Genomic DNA, 22,421 nt, shown 5'->3' with positions numbered 1-22,421 from the left:
AGTGGCCGCTCAGACAAGATAGGCTGCAAATTGTCAAGACCCTAGTGCGGGAACAATTGCAATTAGGGCACATAATTCCATCCACTAGTCCATGGAACACCCCAATTTTTACCATTCCAAAAAAATCTGGTAAATGGCGTTTACTACATGATCTGAGAGCAATCAATTCGATCATGGAGGAGATGGGTGCCTTACAACCTGGCCTCCCTACTCCTACCATGATCCCCCAAAATTGGGATTTGATCATCATTGATCTAAAGGATTGCTTCTTCACAATTTATTTACATCTGGAGGATTCAGAAAGGTTTGCATTCACTGTTCCATCAGTTAATAAGGCAGAGCCCGCCCAACGATATCAATGGGTAACCTTGCCTCAAGGCATGAAGAATTCTCCCACCCTGTGCCAAATGTATGTGGCCTGGGCCTTGTCCCCATTTAGACAGATTCATCATGACTTTCTCATTTACCACTACATGGATGACATCCTAATCGCAGGAAAAGAGTTAGATCCTAAGACGATATTGTCTGAGCTTCAACCCATGTTGGAAGCTAGAGGCTTGAAGATAGCACCTGAAAAAATTCAGCAATCAGCCCCCTGGAAATATCTGGGGTGGATAATTAATCAAGCCACCATTCGGCTGCAAAAAGTTACACTAACTACTAAAATCTCTACTCTAGCAGATGTTCAGAAACTGTTAGGTGACATTCAGTGGCTGCGACCTGTCTGTGGTATAACCAATGATGACATAGCACCTTTAATGCCTCTTTTAGGATCTTCAGTGCATGCAAATGACAGCAGACACCTTGATGAGTGTCAGCAAAATGCACTGCAAAAAATACTTGATAAAGTGCTTCATGCTTCTACTTGTCGCATCCTAGAAGACGAGGCATTATCCCTCTTAATAATTAACCGTAGCAATGGACAAAAACATATGGCAGGAGTTATTTGTCAACCCTGCAAGGAATCATTGAACATCATCGAATGGATATTTTTGTCATATACACCAGACAAAACCGTACTTTCTCAAGACAAAATTTTTGCTCGGTTGATTATTAAGGGCAGGCGTCATATTATTGACATCAGTGGAAATGATCCTGATCCAATCTTCCTGCCAGTAGCTCAAGAATACCTTTGTTGGTTGTTGGAAACATCCACTCCCTTTCAAATTGCAATTTCTGATTATTTGGGTCGCATTAGTGTACATCCACCCGCTAGTAAGTTATTACCCTTTTTGCAGAACCAAGAAATCTCTTGCAAACCGCTAATATCTGCAAGACCTGTAGATGGTGATACGGTATTCACAGACGCGGGCCGGAAGTCTCATCGTGCCGCAATCACCTGGAATAGAATAGAATAAACCAGGTTGGAAGAGACCTTCAAGATCATCACGTCCAACCTATCACCCAACACCACCTAATCAACTAACCCATGTAATCATGCCATCAGGTCAATGGCATTCACGGCTTATACAAGGCCAGCCAGGAGATTCTCTCCAAACCTTAGAGTTAGCAGCCGTTGTTCAGGTATTTCATGACTGGAAATCACAACCAGTCAACATTGTTTCTGATTCTCTTTATGTGGTAGGGATTGTCACTAGGCTAGAAGGTGATATGGTGAAATCTTTAAAAAACGAACGCCTGTATCACCTGTTAATACAACTCCTATCACTGTTGAATCATCGTGCGCACTCATATTTCATCACGCACATCCGCAGTCACCAGCAATGTGGTGGCTTAGCCATTGGGAATAATAGAGCGGATATGCTGGTGGCTCCGGCCTGGGCTGGTCCACCTACCAACATTTTTCAACAGGCAGCGTTATCTCATGGATTTTTTCATCAGTCCGCTAAGATGCTAGTGCGTCAATTTGGCATTCCTCATTCTGATGCGCAAGGCATTGTTCAATCTTGTTCGTCTTGCCAACAGGCCACCTGTGGCATGGGCCTTGGAGTGAATCCAAGAGGACTACAAGCCCTCGAATTATGGCAAATGGATGTCACTCATCTTTCAGAATTTGGTCGTCTACGCTTTGTGCATGTGGTTATAGATACCTTTTCTCATGCCATGTGGGCCACAGCACAGTCTGGGGAATCTGCTAAACATGTTATTAAGCATATGCATGCAGCTATTGCAGCCTTGGGGGTACCACAAACCCTTAAGACTGACAATGGTCCTGGCTACACCTCTCGCCGTTTCAATCGTTTTTGTGCGAATTGGGGCATCCACAGAATCGCAGGCATCCCACACTCCCCTACTGGACAGGCCATTGTTGAGCGTGTTCATGGAGTGTTGAAATCGCTGTTGCAGAAACAGAAAGGTGGAGAGGAACTTGACAGCCCTCATGAACGCTTAGCAAAAGCAGTATATGTTATGAATTTCTTACGGCTCACACAAAACTGACAAGAGCCCCCCATAGTGATTCATAACAATTCCCTTCACTCAGGCCGTAAACCCTTATCATCAAAGGTTCTGGTTCGATACCGCAATCCAGCGACAGGAACCTGGGAAGGTCCAGTAGAACTCTTAACAATGGGCCATGGTTATGCTTGTGTTCTGACAGATGCTGGTAGCCAGTGGATCCCCAGCAGGTGGATTCAACCATGGAAGGAGGAATTGCCAGAAGCAGCTCATACCTCTGCCACTTGAGTGCAATTATAGTATTAGTTGGTTCAAATTCATTTTTCCTTTTTATGTTTGTGTGGATTGATGTTTGGCTAATTTAGGCTGATTCATTAGGTATTAGGATAATGACCTTAGGTCTTCCAAAGATTTTCCTTTGGTTTATGGTTTTCTTTTCCCTTATAGTTCCTTTTCTGCGTGCCATGGCATTTTAGGAGATCTCCATAGAATATAGGACATAGATGAATATTGTGTTAAATGATTTTTTCATGTTAAGGATTTTGGTTTTAGTTAGCCTACCATTCCTTTTATTGTCCTTTTAGGTATTGAAGTTTTAAGGATTTTTGGTAGTAGCATAAGTTAAGTTAAGAGGTTAATATAAGGATATCATAGAATATAAGTGTTCCTTTGTGTTCATAGTAATTAAAAAATAAGGTTGTTAAGATAATAAGGTTGTTAAGATAATAAGATTGTTAAGATAATAGGATTGTTAAGATACGTATGATTAAGTAAAATATAACATAGATAAGGATTGTTAGAATAAGTATGACTAAGTAGAATACAAAATAGAAAAATAAGAATAACAAATAATATACAAAAACAAACAAAAAATGAAAAAATAAAAGAAATTAACAAAAATAAAGAAAAAAATAACAAAAAAATAGATAAAGATAAGTTAACAAAACATGTATATAGTAGAGTTGACAACAAAATATATAGTGAAGTTTAGAAATGAACAAATATATGATAAAAAATACAAACAAAACAACAATGACAAAATGAATAAAGAGTAACAAATAATATAGAAAATCTAATGAAGAAACATGATACAAATAAGTAGTTACAAAAATTGAAATAACAAGCAATTAAATAATACCAACGAATATAGCTAAGTACCATCAAGATTATAATGAAACAACAAATATGCAACAGACAAGCACAAAACCTTAACAGAGCCAATAACAAAATCAACTGCAAACTAAGTCCGAACACGAGAAATTAAAAAAAAAAAATAAAAAAAGGGGGAAAGGAGAGAATACCCCATAGCAAAAAAAAGGTTTTGATGGTAACCCTAGAAATGCTGTAACCCTAGAAATGTCCTAACCCTAGAAATGCTCTAACCCTAGAAATGCTCTAACCCTAGAAACATCAGTTTTCTCACCGCAAGATAGCACAACCATCATGAAAATGACAAGCAGCAAACCTACCTAGCACTGACCTCAACAACTCCTACAATAATCCAAGATGTCAGCAGGAAGCATCTAGCTTAGATTTGAGTGTAACACCTAAGAGATTCATGTCATCAGGATGAGTAGAAAGGCATCATTGTGGTTAGTTTAGCTTAAAATAATGAGTACTCAGAATGTCATCTACAACCCACTGATGGAGCCTTTTTCACTCTCACTGCTTGCCTGCAAAGCAGTTTTCCCCTATCTGTGAAGAAGAAGTCTGGCCAACTTCATCTTCATGGATTGAGGAGAGTCTTGTTAACCCTAAACAGCTTGTGACTCTTAAGCATCTTGGAAAAATAAAGATGTGACTTGCCCATAAAGTAGATTGCAGAGGATCGTGCTGAGGATTAACATGCTGTATTTGTGAACCGCTTGTGCCTTGATCTTTGTACACAATGTGCTCAGACCTGACTGGGTCTTTACTGCTGATGTTTCTTTTGTTTTCATTGCTTTTGTGCCTTATAGCTGACAATGCTGTTAATGCTGTTTCCTTTAATGTATGCAATGATTGACTTATGCTGTATGGGATGGGAATAGTTCCCGTGACCAGATTGCTCACAAAAACAAAAAGGGGGATTTGTGGTAATGGTTGTGACAGGCAGTGTGAGCAATCTGGCAGTGTAGGCCTAGAACCTGACATGGTGGTAGGCCGTGCCTAGCATGAGTGCGGAAGTGGCTAGCAGTACAGCAGAACAGTGCTGTGCCCGCTCTGTGTAGCCAAAGCAGGGCACTGGTAGCCATAAACATAGAGAGTTATCTTGGAATGACAGGACACACACGTATATCAACAATCCCGCGTGTTAACCAATAATCCACAGTAGTACAGTGTGTGGTCACTCGTGAGGGGCCAATGAAGCCATGCCAGCAATGCCCCCCAAGCTTATATAAGTTGTAAAGTTTTTCTTAATACGCACTTCTTCTGCGCACTTCTTACTAGCCTGTCAGCTCTACTGTCTGCTTTGCACTATGCTTGCTTTATAACGGAACAATGATGAAGCAATAAAGGAACAATACTAGATCATATTGATCAGCCGTATTGGTTCCAATCTCCGTCGTCCCCAGAGGATGCCATTGGCCCTCTTGGATGCCTGGGCACACTGCAGGTTCATGTTCAGCCTGCCATCGACCAGTACCCCCAGGTCCCTCTCTGCCTGGCCGCTCTCCAGCCACTCTGACCCCAGCCTGTAGCACTGCATGGGGTTGTTGTGGCCAATGTGCAGAACCTGGCACTTGGATGTGTTAAATCTCATGCTGTTGGATTCTGCCCATCTGTCCAGCCTGTCAAGGTCCCTTTGCAGAGACTCTCAACCCTCCAGCAGATCAACTCCTGCCCCCAGCTTGGTGTCGTCAGCAAATTTACTGATGATGGACTCAATGCCCTCATCCAGATGTGGTGAAGAGGTTATTAAATTTATTAATATGAAATATGAATTATGAAAATATAATTTTTAATAATTATAAAACTATTAATAACCGATGAATCACCAACTTATATACATGTTCTAGTGAATGTTCGTGAAATAGATTCCACAACTGGCTTAGTGTTATGATTATAACGTAATTGAACTATCTATAAATCCTTTCTATATTTATATAATGAAGGGTGCAGTTCTGCCGCTTGGCCACTAGATGGAGACTCGGCGGGACGCGGGCGGCTTCCTTCAGACAACAGGGATCGGTCCTGGTCGGGGTCGGTCCGTGGAATCGGCCCTCAGAAGTCGGCTCGCACGGCAGGGTGGGACGACGGTGGCCAGTAGGTGGGCTCGAACGATGGAAGCAGGCGAAGCTACGGGGGTCGGCCCGATCACGGCGGTTCTCGGGGCTGATGCAAACAGCCTCGGGGAGAGAATGCGGCTGCATTAGGCGGCGGATTCTCTTTACCGAACTTAAAGGAGCAACAGGACTCTCGTAGTGGTCCCGGGTTCGATGCAGTATAGGCACAAACAATGCTTTGATTTTCCCTGGGATTCACAGGGCTCAGAGCGGCACTCAGCGGCTCCTCAGAGCGGCACTCGGCGGCTCCTCTCCCGCTACGGCGGGGCTAAGCATGCGTGGGCTCAGTCATCAATCGAGTCCCTTCTCCCCGGTAACTGGGCAGATCTTACCCTCGGGGGTCAGTCCAGTCCTCCGGTTGCACGATGGGCTCTCCCGGTCGGCACGGCTGGCTGCAGCAACGCTGAGCTCCTCAAGCTCAGTGAAGGTCCTCCCTCTAGGCTTCTTAACGATGCAGACGCTTCCAGTATGCGTGCATGTATAACAGAAGCTAATAACAATAAGCTCAATGGCAAAGGCTGCAGCTCGAGAGTTACTCTCTCGAGCAAGCACAGAGACAAAGTGAATGAGGGGGCAACGTGTTCACCAACTGGGGTGATACTTATAGATTCCTCGAGGCTGGGCTTGACCAATGGGCACTCTCATAAACAACTGGCTTCAGCCTATAGAAAGCGTGAAGCTAGAATTATGCCCATACTTCGTGTCAGCACGAGCGCTGCATGCGCTGGGTGTGTGCAAGCCTGGCTAATGCCTTGGCTTTTGTCTTCCTCCAGGAGGAGGGGGAACTTGCCCACATGCTGGGACAAGATTCAGTATTGGGGCATAATGTGCCTTCACCACACCAGATCATCAATAAAGATGTTAAAGAGGACGGGGCCCAGCACTGATCCTTGGGGCACACCACTGGTGACTGGCCGCCAGATGGATGTGGCACCATTCACCACCACTCTCTGGGCTCGGCCATCCAGCCAGTTCCTAACGCATCGCAGTGTGCTCCCGTCCAAGCCATGGGCTGACAGCTTGGCCAGCAGTTTGCTATGGGGGATGGTGTCAAAGGCCTTGCTGAGGTCCAGGTAGACTACATCCACAGGCCTCCCCACATCCACCAGGCGGGTCACCTGATCATAGAAGGAGATCAGGTTGGTCAGGCAGGACCTGCCCTTCCTAAATCCATGCTGGCTAGGCCTGATCCCTTGGCCATCCTGTAAGTGCTGTGTGATTGCACTCAGGATGACCTGTTCCATGATCTTGCCTGGCACTGAGGTCAGGCTGACAGGCCTATAATTCCCTGGCTCATCCAACCGGCCCTTCTTGTGGATGGGCACAACATTGGCCAGCTTCCAGTCCTCTGGGACCTCGCCAGTGAGCCAGGACTGCTGGAAAATGATGGAGAGTGGCTTGGCCAGCTCATCTGCCAGCTCTCTCAGCACCCTAGGATGAATCCCATCTGGTCCCATGGACTTGTGGGGATCCAAGCTGCTAAGGAGAGTTCCAACCACCGCCTCATGGAACATAGGGAAACTGTGCAGATCCCTGGCTCCTTCTGCCAGCTCTGCAGGCCAGCTGTCTGGAAGACGTTCTGTCCTTCTAGTAAAAATTGAGGCAAAGAAGGTGTTAAGTATCTCTGCCTTTTCCTTATCCTTTGATACAACATTTCCCTCCATGTCAACCAAGGAGTGGAGGTTGTCCTTGCCCTTCCTCTTGCTATTAATATATTTATAGAAGGACTTTTTGTTGTCCTTCACAGTAGAGGCCAGTTTAAGCTCCAAATGTGCTTTTGCCTCCCTAATTTTCTTCCTACATGATTTGGCAACATCCTTAAACATTCTGTGGGTTGCCTCCCCTCTCTTCCAAAGGTGATACACCCTCTTTTTTTCCCTTAGTTCCATTAAAAGTTCATTAACCATCCAGGCTGGCCGTCTGCCCCGGCGGCTCATCTTCCGGCACATTGGCACATAGAGGGGAAGCAGGTGACCCGGTGGGGAAGGTGCTGGATCTGCTGAATAACAGGGCAGGATCAGTCTCTCACCGTCCTGTCCTTGGCAGAGAGTGCCCAGTGCCAGTTGGGTCTCATATTGCAGTACCAGTTCAGAGGGCCCCTGGGAGAGAGGGGAATGGGGCAGGGGGGTTGGTGCTGGGGCTCAGCTGCTGACAGCACCATCACACTGCCCACCACATGGCCAGCATGGGAAGAGCCTGCAAGGAGAAAACAGCCTCCCCCTGGCAGCTCCATGCCTTCCTGGGCTTACAAAGCAAGGCCAAGGTGGGTTGTGGGATCCCCCTGCTGCAGGGGTGTAGCAGGTTGACAGAGAAGGCCTAGCTCTCCCTCCCCCACAAAGAGGAAAAAAAACACAGCTAACTCAGTCAGAGAAGCAAAAGGGATGCTATATTTACAAGCAATGTGAAAATGCAGGTTGTATATATATACAATATATACAGTATTTATATACAATATATACAGTATTTATGTTGCAGTTTGAGCTGGGTGGCCCCCTGCAATGTTTACTTCCTGTGTCCAGAAGTATCACAGTATCACAGTATCACAGTATCACAGTATCACTTAGGTTGGAAAGGACCTCGAGGATCATCGAGTCCAGCCTATCAACACAGACCCCATGACTAGACCATGGCACCAAGTGCCACGTCCAATCTCCCCTTGAACGCCTCCAGGGTCGATGACTCAACCACCTCCCTGGGCAACCGGTTCCAATGACGAATGACTCGCTCGGTGAAGAACTTCCTCCTCACCTCGAGTCTGAACCTCCCCTGGCGCAGCTTGAGACCGTGTCCCCTTGTTCTGGTGCTGGTTGCCTGGGAGAAGAGGCCAACCCCCTCCTGGCTACAACCACCCTTCAGGTAGTTGTAGAGGGCAATGAGGTCACCCCTGAGCCTCCTCTTCTCCAGGCTAAACAATCCCAGCTCCCTCAGCCTCTCCTCATAGGGCTTGTGCTCAAGGCCTCTCACCAGCCTTGTTGCCCTTCTCTGGACACGCTCAAGTGTTTCGATGTCCTTCTTAATATGAGGGGCCCAGAACTGGACACAGTACTCAAGGTGCGGCCTAACCAGAGCAGAGTACAGGGGCACTATGACCTCCCTGCTCCTGCTGGCCACACTATTCCTAATGCAGGCCAGGATGCTATTGGCCCTCCTGGCCACCTGGGCACACTGCTGGCTCATATTCAGGTGGCTGTCGATCAGCACCCCCAGGTCCCTCTCTGTCTGGGAGCTCTCCAGCCACTCCGACCCCAGCCTATAGCTCTGCATGGGATTGCCGTAGCCAAAGTGCAGCACTCGGCACTTGGACTTGTTGAAAGCCATCCCATTGGACTCTGCCCATCTTTCCAGTCGGTCAAGGTCCCTCTGCAGAGCCTTTCTACCCTCTAATTGACTAACATCTGCCCCTAACTTTGTGTCATCTGCAAACTTGCTGATGACTGACTCTACCCCTTCATCCAGATCATCAACGAATATGTTGAAGAGGACAGGGCCCAGCACTGATCCCTGGGGGACACCACTGGTGACTGGCCTCCAGCTGGATGTGGCACCGTTCACGACCACTCTCTGGGCCCGGCCCTCCAGCCAGTTCCTAACCCAGCACAGAGTGTAATGGTCCAATCCACGGGCTGACAGCTTAGTCAGCAGTTTGCTGTGGGGGACGGTGTCAAAGGCCTTGCTGAAGTCCAGGTAGACCACATCCACAGGCCTCCCCACATCCACCAGGCGGGTCACCTGATCATAGAAAGAGATCAGGTTGGAGAGGCAGGATCTGCCCTTCCTGAATCCATGTTGGCTGGACCTGAGCCCTTGGCCATCCTTCAGGTGCGCAGTTATTGCCTCCAGGATAATCTGCTCCATCACTTTCCCTGGCACTGAGGTCAGGCTGACCGGCCTGTAGTTTCCAGGTTCCTCCATCCGACCCTTCTTGTGGATGGGGACCACGTTGGCCAGTTTCCAGTCATCTGGGACCTCACCGGTGAGCCAGGACTGGAGGAAAATGATGGAGAGTGGCCTAGCTAGCACATCCGCCAGCTCTCTCAGCACCCTAGGATGGATCCCATCTGGTCCCATGGACTTGTGAATATCCAAGTGGCTCAGCAGGTCCCGAACTAACTCCTCATGGATTTCCAGGGTATTACTCTGCTCCCCGACCCCAACGCCCAGCTCTGGAGACCACTCGTCCTGAACTCCTGCCTTGCTGTTAAAAATTGAGGCAAAGAAGGTGTTCAGGACCTCAGCTTTATCCTCATCCTCAGTCACTGTGTTCCCCTCCAGGTCCACTAGGGAGTTCAGGTTCTTCCTGCCCCTCTTCTTATTGTTAATATATTTATAAAAATGCTTTTTATTGTCTTTGACTGAGGTGGCCAGCTTCAGTTCCAGCTGGGCCTTAGCCTCCCTAATTTTATTCCTACATAATCTAACAGCCCAGAGGGATGGACACAGGAAATTATGTAGTATTTCCTACCACAATCCTTTGCACCACTATAAGATCCAGTGTGGAGTCTAGCACGCTCTCTTTTCTTCCTCCTCCGTCAGCCGGTAACTGGGGGAGATGTCTCCTGGTTTTGGGCCTGGCTAGGCCCAAGGCCATGGGGGGGATGGGCAATCTCAGATCTGGCCAGCTGAGACTAGCCTAGCAGTGGGAGGGGGAAGAAGGAGCCCTGGGGGTCTTGGGTGTACCCTCAGGTGGGGATGGGATCTCTCTGGGTCTGTTTTGGGATTTTTTTTTATCACTGTGCATTTGCTTTCCTGTAAATGTTCACTGCTTTCTATTTAAACTTTCCATCACTTTTGTAATCCGTTTGTCTGAGTGTTTATTGTTGCCAGGGGTGGGGAAGGGGGCTGCCTCAACCCAGCACAATTTACAATATATATACAGAAATATAGTTTCATAGTTTCATAGTTTCATAGTTTCATTCAGGGTTGGAAGGGACCACAAGGATCATCTAGTTCCAACCCCCCTGCCATGGGCAGGGACACCCCACACTAGATCAGGCTGGACAGAGCCTCATCCAGCCTGCCCTTAAACACCCCCAGGGACGGGGCCTCGACCACCTCCCTGGACAACCCATTCCAGGGTTTCACCACTCTCATGGTGAAGAACCTCCTCCTCACATCCAGCCTGAATCTCCCCACCTCCAGCTTCATTCCATTCCCCCTAGTCCTATCACTACCTGATATCCTGAGAAGTCCTTCCCCAGCCTTCCTGTAGGCCCCCTTCAGATACTGGAAGGCGACAATTAGGTCACCTCGGAGCCTTCTCTTCTGCAGACTGTACAGCCCCAACTCCTTCAGTCTGTCCTCATAGGAGAGGTGCTCCAGCCCTCTGATCATCCTCGTGGCCCTTCTCTGGACACGTTCCAGCACCTCCACATCCCTCTTGTAATAGGGGCTCCAGAACTGGACACAGTACTCCAGGTGGGGTCTCACCAGGGCTGAGTAGAGGGGGAGGATCACCTCCCTTGACCTGCTAGCCACACTTCTCCTGATGCAGCCCAGGATCTGATTGGCTTTGCGGGCTGCAAGTGCACACTGAGAGCTCATGTTGAGCTTTTTGTCCACCAGCACCCCCAAGTCTCTCTCCTCAGGGCTATCCTCCAGCCAGTCACTGCCCAGCCTGTATTTGTGCCTGGGATTGCCTCGACCCAGATGCAGGACCCTGCACTTGCTCTTATTGAACTTCATGAGGTTGGCCTGTGCCCACCTCTCCAGCCTGTCAAGGTCCCTCTGGATGGCCTCCCTTCCCTCCAGCGTGTCTGCTGCACCACACAGCTTGGTGTCATCAGCAAACTTGCTGAGGGTGCACTCAATGCCACTGTCCATGTCCCCCACAAAGATGTTGAATAAGACAGGTCCCAGGACTGATCCCTGAGGGACTCCACTTGTCACTGGCCTCCACTGGGACATGGAGCCATTGACAGCCACTCTTTGGGTGCGGCCATCAAGCCAGTTCCTTATCCATCTAGTGGTCCACCAATCAAACCCATGTGTCACCAGTTTGGACACCAGGATGTGGTGTGGGACAGTGTCAAAGGCTTTGCTCAGGTCCAGGTAAACGACATCAGTTGCTCGCCCCTCATCTATTAATTTTGTCACCTGCTCATAGAAGGCCACCAGGTTGGTCAGGCAGGATTTGCCCTTGGCAAAGCCATGCTGACTGTTCCCAATCACCTCTTCACTATTCTTTTGAGCGAGTAGTGACTCCAGGAGGATCTGTTCCATGATCTTTCCAGGCACAGAGGTGAGACTGACTGGCCTGTAGTTCCCTGGTTCCTCCTTCTTGCCCTTTTTGAAGATGGGGGCAATGTTTCCCCTTTTCCAGTCTGTGGGGACTTCACCAGACTGCCAGGACTTTTGAAATATAATAGAGAGGGGTTTAGCAACCTCATCTGCCAGTTCTCTCAGTACCCGTGGGTGTAACCCGTCGGGTCCCATGGACTTGAACACTTTCAGGTTCTTCAGATGATCACGAACCTGATCTGCACTTACAATGGGCAGTTCTTCCTCCCCGTCCCTGGCTTTGACTTCCATAACATCAGGAGTGTGGCTAGAGGCCCTTGCAGTGAAGACTGAGGTAAAGAAGTTATTAAGTACCTCAGCCTTTTCCTCATCACAGGTGACCATGTCACCATTTTCTTTTCTGAGGGGGCCCACACCTTCCCTAGTCTTCTTTTTCCCATTAATATACCTGTAAAAGTTCTTAGTATTCCCTTTAATCTCCCTGGCTAGATTCAACTCAAACTCTGCTTTGGCTTTCCTGACCAGGACTCTTGCTGCTCGGGCAGCTTCCTTGTATTCCCCCTGTTCTACCTGTCCTTCCCTCCACTTCCTGTAGAGTTTCCTTTTAAGTAATAGTGTGTCCAGTAGCTCCTTGCCCATCCAGGCAGGCCTCCTAGCATTCTTACCTGCTTTTCTCTTTGTTGGTACACAGAGCTCCTGGACACAGAGGAGGTGGTCCTTGAATACTGACCAGCTGTCCTGGGTCCCTCTTCCCTCCAGGGCTTTGTCCCAGGACACTTTGGCTAGCAGATCCCTGAAGCGATCAAAATCTGCATGCCTAAAGTCTAGGGTCATGAGCTTGGAATACTTCCTCCTGATTGCCCTGAGGATGTTAAATTCAACTGCTTCATGGTCACTGCAGCCAAGGCCGTCTATGAGCCTCACATTGCTTACCAGCCCTTCCCTGTTGGTGAGAACAAGGTCCAGCATAGCACCATTTCTTGTTGGTTCCTCCACCATTTGGAGGAGGAAGTTGTCTTCTATGCAGTCCAGGAACATCCTGGATTGCTGGTGCCTTGCTGTGTTGTCCCTCCAGCAGATGTCCGGGTGGTTGAAATCACCCATGAGGACCAGGGCTTGTGACCTGGAAGCTGCTTCTATTTGCCTATGGAGGGCCTCATCTGCTTGGATCTGCTGGTCAGGTGGCCTGTAGGAGACCCCCACAGTAATATCTTCTTCCCCTGTCCTGCCTTTAATTTTGACCCATACACTCTCAACTAGCTCATCATCCCTCCCCAGTTGGAGCTCCAATGATTCCAACTGGCTATTGACATAGAGGGCAACACCTCCTCCTCTCCTTCCCTGCCTATCCTTCCTAAAGAGTTTATATCCATCTATGCCTACATCCCAGTCATGGGATTCATCCCACCAAGTTTCAGTAACAGCCACTATGTCGTGGCATCCCAGCAGCACAGTGGCACTTAACTCATCCTGTTTATTGCCCAAGCTGCGCGCATTCGCATAGAAGCACTTCAGCTGGGCTGGCCCTGTCCTCCTCTTGTGCCAAATCCCCTCGGTTTCCACAGAATGTCCTGGTGGATCATTCGTGGCTTGCCTCAGGGTAGCAAGTTGAGAGCCCTTACCAGCTCTCCTTCTCTCTACTGCTGGTGAGCTGCCCCTCTGTTTGTCACCAGCCAGCAGGAGACTATTAACCCCATCCCCCTTCAAATCTAGTTTAAAGCCCTATCAATGAGCCCTGACAATTCCTGCCCCAGGATTCTTATCCCACTCTGGGACAAGTGTGTCCCATGAGTTGTTTTCAGCTCAGGTGCCTTGAAAACCAATCCATGATTGTGGAACCCAAAGCCCTGTCGATGGCACCAGCCCCTGAGCCATGAATTGATCTGTCGGCCCTTCCTCAGTGTGTCCTCATCCATTGCTGACGTTAGAGGGATGGCAGAGAACACGACTTGAGCCCCTGATCCCTTTAGCATTTGCCCTAAGGTAATATACAGCAAAGAAAAATACAGGAACGAAACTCCCTCCTCCGGACAGAGGAGGGTTCGCCCCCTGCACCCCGCTCTCTCCCCCTACCTCCCTTTTTTCCCAAAAAAGGGTTAGAGAGAGAAAAGGCAGTTATTAAGGGAGAAAGGTCTTATTAGGCCTCATGTGAATTAATGCTTATCTGTTATCTAAGGTCAGGATGAGGAATAGGCAGAGATACTTAACACCTTCTTTGCCTCAGTTTTTACTAGAAGGGCAGAATGTCTTCCTGACAGCTGGCCTGCAGAGCTGGCAGAAGGAGCCAGGGAGCTGCACAGTTTCCCTATGTTCCATGAGGCGGTGGTTGGAACTCTCCTTAGCAGCTTGGATCCCCACAAGTCCATGGGACCAGATGGGATTCATCCTAGGGTGCTGAGAGAGCTGGCAGATGAGCTGGCCAAGCCACTCTCCATCATTTTCCAGCAGTCCTGGCTCACTGGCGAGGTCCCAGAGGACTGGAAGCTGGCCAATGTTGTGCCCATCCACAAGAAGGGCCGGTTGGATGAGCCAGGGAATTATAGGCCTGTCAGCCTGACCTCAGTGCCAGGCAAGATCATGGAACAGGTCATCCTGAGTGCAATCACACAGCACTTACAGGATGGCCAAGGGATCAGGCCTAGCCAGCATGGATTTAGGAAGGGCAGGTCCTGCCTGACCAACCTGATCTCCTTCTATGATCAGGTGACCCGCCTGGTGGATGTGGGGAGGCCTGTGGATGTAGTCTACCTGGACCTCAGCAAGGCCTTTGACACCATCCCCCATAGCAAACTGCTGGCCAAGCTGTCAGCCCATGGCTTGGACGGGAGCACACTGCGATGGGTTAGGAACTGGCTGGAGGGCCAAGCCCAGAGAGTGGTGGTGAATGGTGCCACATCCAGCTGGCAGCCAGTCACCAGTGGTGTGCCCCAAGGATCAGTGCTGGGCCCTGTGCTCTTTAACATCTTTATTGATGATCTGGATGAGGGCATTGAGTCCATCATCAGTAAATTTGCTGACGACACCAAGCTGGGGGCAAGAGTTGATCTGCTGGAGGGTAGAGAGGCTCTGCAGAGAGACCTCGACAGGCTGGACAGATGGGCAGAATCCAACGGCATGAGATTTAACACATCCAAGTGCCGGGTTCTGCACATTGGCCACAACAACCCCATGCAGTGCTACAGGCTGGGGTCAGAGTGGCTAGAGAGCAGCCAGGCAGAGAGGGACCTGGGGGTGCTGGTTGATGGTAGGCTGAACATGAGCCTGCAGTGTGCCCAGGCAGCCAAGAGGGCCAATGGCATCCTGGCCTGCATCAAGAACAGTGTGGCCAGCAGGAGCAGGGAGGTCATTCTGCCCCTGTACACTGCACTGGTTAGGCCACACCTCGAGTACTGTGTCCAGTTCTGGGCCCCTCAGTTTAGGAAGGATGTTGACTTGCTGGAACGAGTCCAGAGAAGAGCAACAAAGTTGGTGAGGGGTTTGGAACACAAGCCCTACGAGGAGAGGCTGAGGGAGCTGGGGCTGCTTAGCCTGGAGAAGAGGAGACTCAGGGGTGACCTTATCACTCTCTACAACTACCTTTAAAGGAGGTTGTAGACAGGCTGATGATGGTCTCTTCTCCCAGGCACCCAGTACCAGAACAAGAGGACACAGTCTCAGGCTGCGCCAGGGGAGGTTCAGGTTGGATGTTAGGAAGAAGTTCTATACAGAAAGAGTGATTGCGCTATGGAATGGGTTGCCCGGGGAGGTGGTGGAGTCACCGTCATTGAAGGTGTTCAGAAGGAGACTTGATGGGGTGCTTGGTGCCATGGGTTAGCTGTTTGGGTGGGTTGGATTGGTTGATGGGTTGGACGCGATGATCTTGCAGGTCTCTTCCAACCTGGTTTGGTTTATTCTAATAAAGGTTTACTCTAACTCTGGCTAGTTGCCTAGAAGCAGGCAAGCTGGAAAGGGAGAAGGAAAGGAACTGAGAAAAATTCCAACTGCACTAAAACTTAAGGCTGCATTCTACCAATCTACCAATGAAATTCGTTTAGACCTGTCTTTGCTTACAAAACATTCAGCCAGAGTGTCCCAGCACTGTCCCTTTCTTAAAGGCACAGCCTCAAATGGTCACAAGGGGGTAGCCCAGGAGCGCTTCCCACAGCCTCCTGCCAGCCTTACCTGTAGTACTGCAGCTCGGGGCCATGAAGGATCTGGCTGGCAGGGGGGTTTTCTGGGAAGCCCACCAGCAGCCCCCCTGCAAGAAGAGGCACAGTGTTGCCCACCCCATAACCTCCTCACCCTGCAGCATCCCCACCCTGCAGTCCCCCCAGTACCTCATTCCTGGACTGCATGGAAGTTGAGCGGGAAGGGCAGGCGGTCCTGTGGAGAAAGGGGGTCAAGGGATGCAGGAACTGACCATGCAGCCCTGGGCCATGGAGCTGGGAGCCAGCACTGGGTATCACTGCAGCCCATGGGATGCAGGAACTGACCATGCAGCCCTGGGCCATGGAGCTGGGAGCCAGCACTGGGTATCACTGCAGCCCATGGGATGCAGGAAGCCTCTGTGCACACCTGGGGCACACAGCTGGGAGCAGGCACCAAGAATCACTGCAGCCCACAGGATGCATGAAACAACCACACGGCCTTGGGACACCGTTGGGAGCAGCTGGCAGGGCTGGCACAACAATGCCAGGGCTGGGATGTCCCGCTCCAGGTGGCACAGCTTTCTAGAGGCCTTCTCAATCCCTACTCAAGGTCAGCTTTAAGTTCAAAAGAGGTGCAGGCCCTGCAGCACTGCTGGTAAGAATGCATTCACTCTGGTGCCTACTGATGGCTGACTGAATGCAGGCTTTGCCACTGGAAAGGGATGGCAGAATGGAATGGAATGGAATGGAATGGAATGGAATGGAATGGAATGGAATGGAATGGAATTAACCAGGTTGGAAGAGACCTTTGAGATCATCGAGTCCAACCTATCACCCAACACCATCTAATCAACTAAACCACGGCACCAAGCACCCCAGCCAGTCTCTTCCTAAACACCTCCAGTGATGGTGACTCCACCACCTCCCTGGGCAGCACATTCCAATGGCAAATCACTCTCTCTATGAAGAACTTCTTCCTAACATCGAGCCTAAGCCTCCCCTTGGCACAGCTTGAGACTGTGTCCTCTTGTTCTGGTGCTGGCTGCCTGGGAGAAGAGACATATCCCCACCTGGCTACAACTTCCCTTCAGGTAGTTGTAGACAGCAAGAAGGTCTCCCCTGAGCCTCCTCTTCTGCAGGCTAAGCAACCCCAGCTCCCTCAGCCTCCCCTCACAGGGCTGTGCTCCAAACCCCTCCCCAGCTTTGTTGCCCTTCTCTGGACACCTTCCATCAAGTCAACATCTTTCCTATACTGAGGGGCCCAGAACTGGACACAGGACTCAAGGTGTGGCATAAACAGTGCTGAGTCCAGGGGCACAATGACCTCCCTGCTCCTGCTGGCCGCACTGTTCCTGATCCAGGCCGGGATGCCCTTGGCCTTGGGGACAGGCTGGGAGTGGTGTTTTCTTGTGGAGTTCAGCATGGGGATGAGGTCTGGTGGTGGGGGACCACAAGCCATTTGAAGCTGAGGTGACACTGAGAGCACCATGGTGTGGTACCAGGGGGCAGGTGATGCCCAGCCACGAGCTGGGGAGCTGTGTGTTAATACTGAGCCACAACAAAGCAATGCAGCCAAGGTCAGCAGAGCCAGCAGAAGCCAGAAGCTAGCATCTGCTAAGTGTCAAAAAGAGAGCAAGTTAGTGTAGAAAACTAACTTTACGGTAGATGTTCCAAGAAGACCTTTTTGTGGCCTTCCAGTATCTGAAGGGGACCTACAGGAAAGCTGGGGAAGGACTTTTTAGGGTGTCAGGGAGTTATAGGACCAGAGGCAACAGAACAAAACTAGAAATGGGTAGATTCAGATTGGAAGTGAGGAAGAAGTTCTTCCCCAGGAGGGTGGTGAGACACTGGCACAGGTTGCCCAGGGAGGTGGTGGAAGCCTCATCCCTGGAGGTTTTGAAGGCCAAGCTGCATGTGGCTGTGAGCAACCTGATGCAGTGTGAGGTGTCCCTGCCCATGGCAGGAGGGTTGATACCGGATGATTCTTGAGGTCCCTTCCAACCCCAACAATTCTGTGATTCTCTCTCTGTCCAATGGGATTGGTTAGATCTGATCCTTCTTTTCCTTTGTACACCCAACAGCGATTCTTTTACCTTCTACCACTTTCCATTCATGATCTTTGGAAAATGTTCCCAGGCACAGCCTGAAACTACCACACTCAGTCAGAGCCTCCTCTAAGGAACAGCAGGGCTTGGAGAGGACACCAGGGGATGAAGCCCTCTGCTGCCACCTCAGGCCCATCCTCAGCCCCAAACCTACCTCCTGCCGTGTGGAGCGGATCAGGACCTTCAGGGTGTGGCCAATGTCCTTCTCAAGCTCTGCTTCTGCAATGCCCTCCATGAAGAAGAAGCATAGGTGACACCAGCCCCTTAGCCAGGGCCCCATCCCACACCAAGGTCAGACTCTGCCACCCAGCAGGATAGAATAGAATGGAGTTAACCAGGTTGGAAAAGATCTTTGAGATCATTGAGTCCAACCTATCACCCAACACCATCTAATCAATTAAACCATGGCACCAAGCACCCCAGCCAGTCTCTTCCTAAACACCTCCAGTGATGGTGACTCCACCACCTCCCTGGGCAGCACATTCCAATGGCCAAACACTCTTTATAGAATAATAGAATAATAAACCAGGTTGGAAGAGACCTTCAAGATCATTGCATCCAACCCATCAACCAATCCAACCCACCTAATCAACTAAACCATGGCACCAAGCACCCCATCAAGCCTCCTCCTGAACACCTCCAATGATGGTGACTCCACCACCTCCCCGGGCAGCCCATTCCAATGGGCAATCACTCTTTCTGTATAGAACTTCTTCCTAACATCCAACCTGAACCTCCCCTGGTGCAGACTGAGACTGTGTCCTCTCGTTCTGGTACTGGCTGCCTGGGAGAAGAGACCAACCTCGGCCTGGCTACAACCTCCCTTCAGGTAGTTGTAGAGAGTAATAAGGTCACCCCTGAGCCTCCTCCTCTCCAGGCTAAGCAACCCCAGCTCCCTCAGCCTCTCCTCGTAGGGCTTGTGTTCCAAACCCCTCACCAACTTTGTTGCCCTTCTCTGGACTCATTCCAGCAAGTCAACATCCTTCCTAAACTGAGGGGCCCAGAACTGGACACAGTACTCGAGGTGTGGCCTAACCAGTGCAGTGTACAGGGGCAGAATGACCTCCCTGCTCCTGTTGGCCACACTGTTCTTGATGCAGGCCAGGATGCCATTGGCCCTCTTGGCTGCCTGGGCACACTGCAGGCTCATGTTCAGCCTACCATCAACCAGTACCCCCAGGTCCCTCTCCACCTGGCTGCTCTCCAGCCACTCTGACCCCAGCCTGTAGCTCTGCATGGGGTTGTTGCAGCCAATGTGCAGAACCCGGCACTTGGATGTGTTCAATCTCATGCCCTTGGACTCTGCCCATCTGTTCAGCCTGTCGAGGTTCCTCTGCAGAGCCTCTCTTCTTCCTAACATCCAGCCTAAACTTCCCCTGGCACAGCTTGAGACTGTGTCCTCTTGTTTTCGTGCTGGTTGCCTGGGAGAAGAGACCAACCCCCACCTGGCTACAACCTCCCTTCCGGTAGTTGTAGACAGCAAGAAGGTCTCCCCTGAGCGTCCTCCTCTCCAGGCTAAGCAACCCCAGCTCCCTCAGCCTCCCCTCACAGGGCTGTGCTCCAAACCCCTCCCCAGCTTTGTTGCCCTCCTCTGGACACCTTCCATCAAGTCAACATCTTTCCTATACTGAGGGGCCCAGAACTGGACACAGGACTCAAGGTGTGGCCTGACCAGTGCTGAGTCCAGGGGGACAATGACCTCCCTGCTCCTGCTGGCCACACTGTTCCTGATCCAGGCCGGGATGCCCTTGGCCTTGGGGACAGGCTGGGAGTGGTGTTATCTTGTGGAGTTCAGCATGGGGATGAGGTCTGGTGGTGGGGGACCACAAGCCATTTGCAGCTGAGGTGACACTGAGAGCACCATGGTGTGGGTGCTAGGGGGCAGGTGATGCCCAGCCACAAGCTGGGGAGCTGGGGACTTGGACAGGGGCACATCCCCATATCTGGGGGAGGTCTGATCCCCAAAAGAGAGGCGAAGGGTAAAAACTGTGGTCCTGGACTCACCGGTTCCTGGAAGTAGAATTGGTAATTGAAGGTGGGAATGGACTTCATCTTCTCCACGATGTCCACAGAGGGGTCAGCAGGTCGGTAGGGAGTGTTCAGCGAGGCCATAGCTCTAGGGCACCATGGAAGGGGAGGACAGAGACAGTGCCACTCTCATGCTTGGCATGCCCCATGCAAGGCGGGGCTTTGAAGGAACAGAAGAGGACCTGGGGTGCCCTCTGGGAGGGACCTGGGGTGAGGGCAATGGGCCCAAGGACCCACCTCACCCTCTCAGGGTAGAAGAGAGCCATGTTCCAGACCACAGCACCGCCCCAGTCATGCCGAATCAGCACCATCTGTGGGATGCCCTGTAGGGAGGGGGCTGTGAGTCTGGGACCCCCACAGCTACACCCCAAAAGCAGCACCCAAGGGGCCATTTGCCTGCTTCAGAAGCAGAAGAGATCAGAAAAACCACTTTGGTTTGGGTTCTCCCTTTCCCACTCCCAGACCCAAGGAAGAAGCAGTACCTGATCCCTCGGAGCCATTTTGCACAGGGGAGGTTTAGGTCGGTGTAGAGATAAAGCTTTGGCCATCTCTCACGTTCATCTACGTCAAGAGTTAGCTGGACAGCTTTTACCTCCTGCTTTCAATTAACAACTGCTCCTTTTCTCTCTTTCTAACCCTCTCTGGGGAAAAAGGGTAGAGAAGGGGGTACAGGGGGGGAACCCTCCTCCTGGTGGGGGGGAGGGGAATCTCATTCCTGTGTTACTTTGCTGTATATTTCTGTGTATATATTGTAAATACTGTAAATTGTGTGTGTGTATATATATATCCTACAGCCCCTAAAAACCGCTTGTAAATATAGCACGTTCCTTTGCTTATCTGGCTGTGATTAGCTGTGGGGTTTTTTTTCCTTCACTTACAGGGGGGGAGAAGGCTGAGGCCTTCCCCTCAACCCGCGACAGTCGGACATGAGGAACAATTTCTTCCCCAGAAGTGTTGTCAAGGCCTGGAACAGGCTGCCCAGGGCAGTGGTGGAATTGAAAAGCCATGGAGATGTGGTGCTGAGGGACATGGTTGAGTGGTGACCTGGCAGTTCTGGGTTAACAGTTGGACTCCCATGATCTTGAAGGTCATTTCCAACCCAAACAACTCTGTTACTCTAATTTGCTCTGACGTATTTAATCCTTTCAGTGAGACCTGGACAGGCTGAGGAGTTGGGAGATGGGAAACATCATGAAGTTCAATAAGGGAAAGCATAGGGTCCTGCCCCTGGGGAGGAATAACCCCTGCACCAGGACAGGTTAGGGGTTGACCTGCTGGAAAGCAGCTCTGCAGAGAAGAACCTGGGGGTGCTGATGCACATCAAGTTCACCATGAGCCAGAAATGTGCCCTTGGAGCCAAGAAGGTCACTGGTTTCCCCACTCCTCTGCCCTAGGGAGGCCACATCTGGAGTCTGGGGTACAGTTCTGGGCTCCCCAGTTCAAGAGGGACAGGGAACTACTGGAGAAAGTCTGGTAAAGGCTATGAAGATGCTGAAGGGACAGGAGCATCTCTGTGAGGAGGAATGGCTGAGAGACCTGGGGCTGTTTAGCCTGGAGAAGAACAGCCTGAGAGGGGATCTTCTCAGTGCTGATCAATATCTAAAGGGCAGGAGTCAAGAGGATGGGGCCAGACTCTTTTCAGAGGTGCCCAGGGACAAGACAAGGGGCATCAGGCACAAACTGGAACCTAGGAAGTTCTGCTGCATAGAATAGAATTAACCAGGTTGGAAGAGACCTTTGAGATCATGGAGTCCAACCTATCACCCAGGAAAATCCTCTTTCCTGTGAGGGTGATGGAGCCCTGAAAGAAGCTGCCCAGAAAGGTTGTAGAGTCTCCTCTGAAGAGATTCCAAATCCACCTGGAATTGATCCAGGGCAACGTGCTCTGGGTGGGCCTGCTTCAGCGGGGGGGGTTGGCCTAGATGACCTCCAGAGGTCCCTTCAACCCCCACCGGGCAGGGGCTCTGTAAACACCTCCAGTACCTGGAGCCTCCAGAGGAAAGGGTTTTGCTCTGCTTCATGTCTGGAGGCTGCTCATCCCTTGGGATCCCCTGTACCTGTCCCCCCTCTGCAGTGCCCAACAAATCCAATTAGAGCCCTGCTGCCCACGAGGCAGCAGCCTGCTCCTAATTAGCTGATATTTAGAAGCCTAATTAAAACTCCCTCCTGGCGGATGTGGCTCCGGACCAGCTGTGTGCTCACTGCCCTCAGACAACATCTCAGACCCAACACAAGGGTGGGCAGAGGCTTTTGGAGGCTCTCCCAGCATCTCCCATCCCTGGTGTGGGTGCCCACAGGGC

General features: G+C 50.5%; 1 protein-coding gene across 1 annotated transcript in view; it reads right to left on the bottom strand.

Moving 5' to 3' along the window:
- Positions 1-7,641: 7,641 nt before the first annotated feature.
- The window catches only part of EPHX2 (epoxide hydrolase 2), a 54,264-nt gene continuing 39,484 nt past the window's right edge, over positions 7,642-22,421 (bottom strand). The window contains 6 exon segments of the mRNA XM_068142912.1: positions 7,642-7,723; positions 13,701-13,708; positions 16,004-16,134; positions 18,082-18,322; positions 20,098-20,209; positions 20,359-20,444. Of these exon segments, the coding sequence (XP_067999013.1) occupies positions 7,642-7,723; positions 13,701-13,708; positions 16,004-16,134; positions 18,082-18,322; positions 20,098-20,209; positions 20,359-20,444 (660 nt within the window).

Source organism: Melanerpes formicivorus, unplaced genomic scaffold (assembly GCF_026170545.1).
Source record: "Melanerpes formicivorus ecotype bairdi unplaced genomic scaffold, bMelFor1.0.p_v2 SCAF_9, whole genome shotgun sequence".
Lineage (NCBI taxonomy): Eukaryota > Metazoa > Chordata > Aves > Piciformes > Picidae > Melanerpes > Melanerpes formicivorus.
Note: the sequence above shows the minus strand (reverse complement) of the source record. Positions and strands in the feature narration are given on the sequence as shown.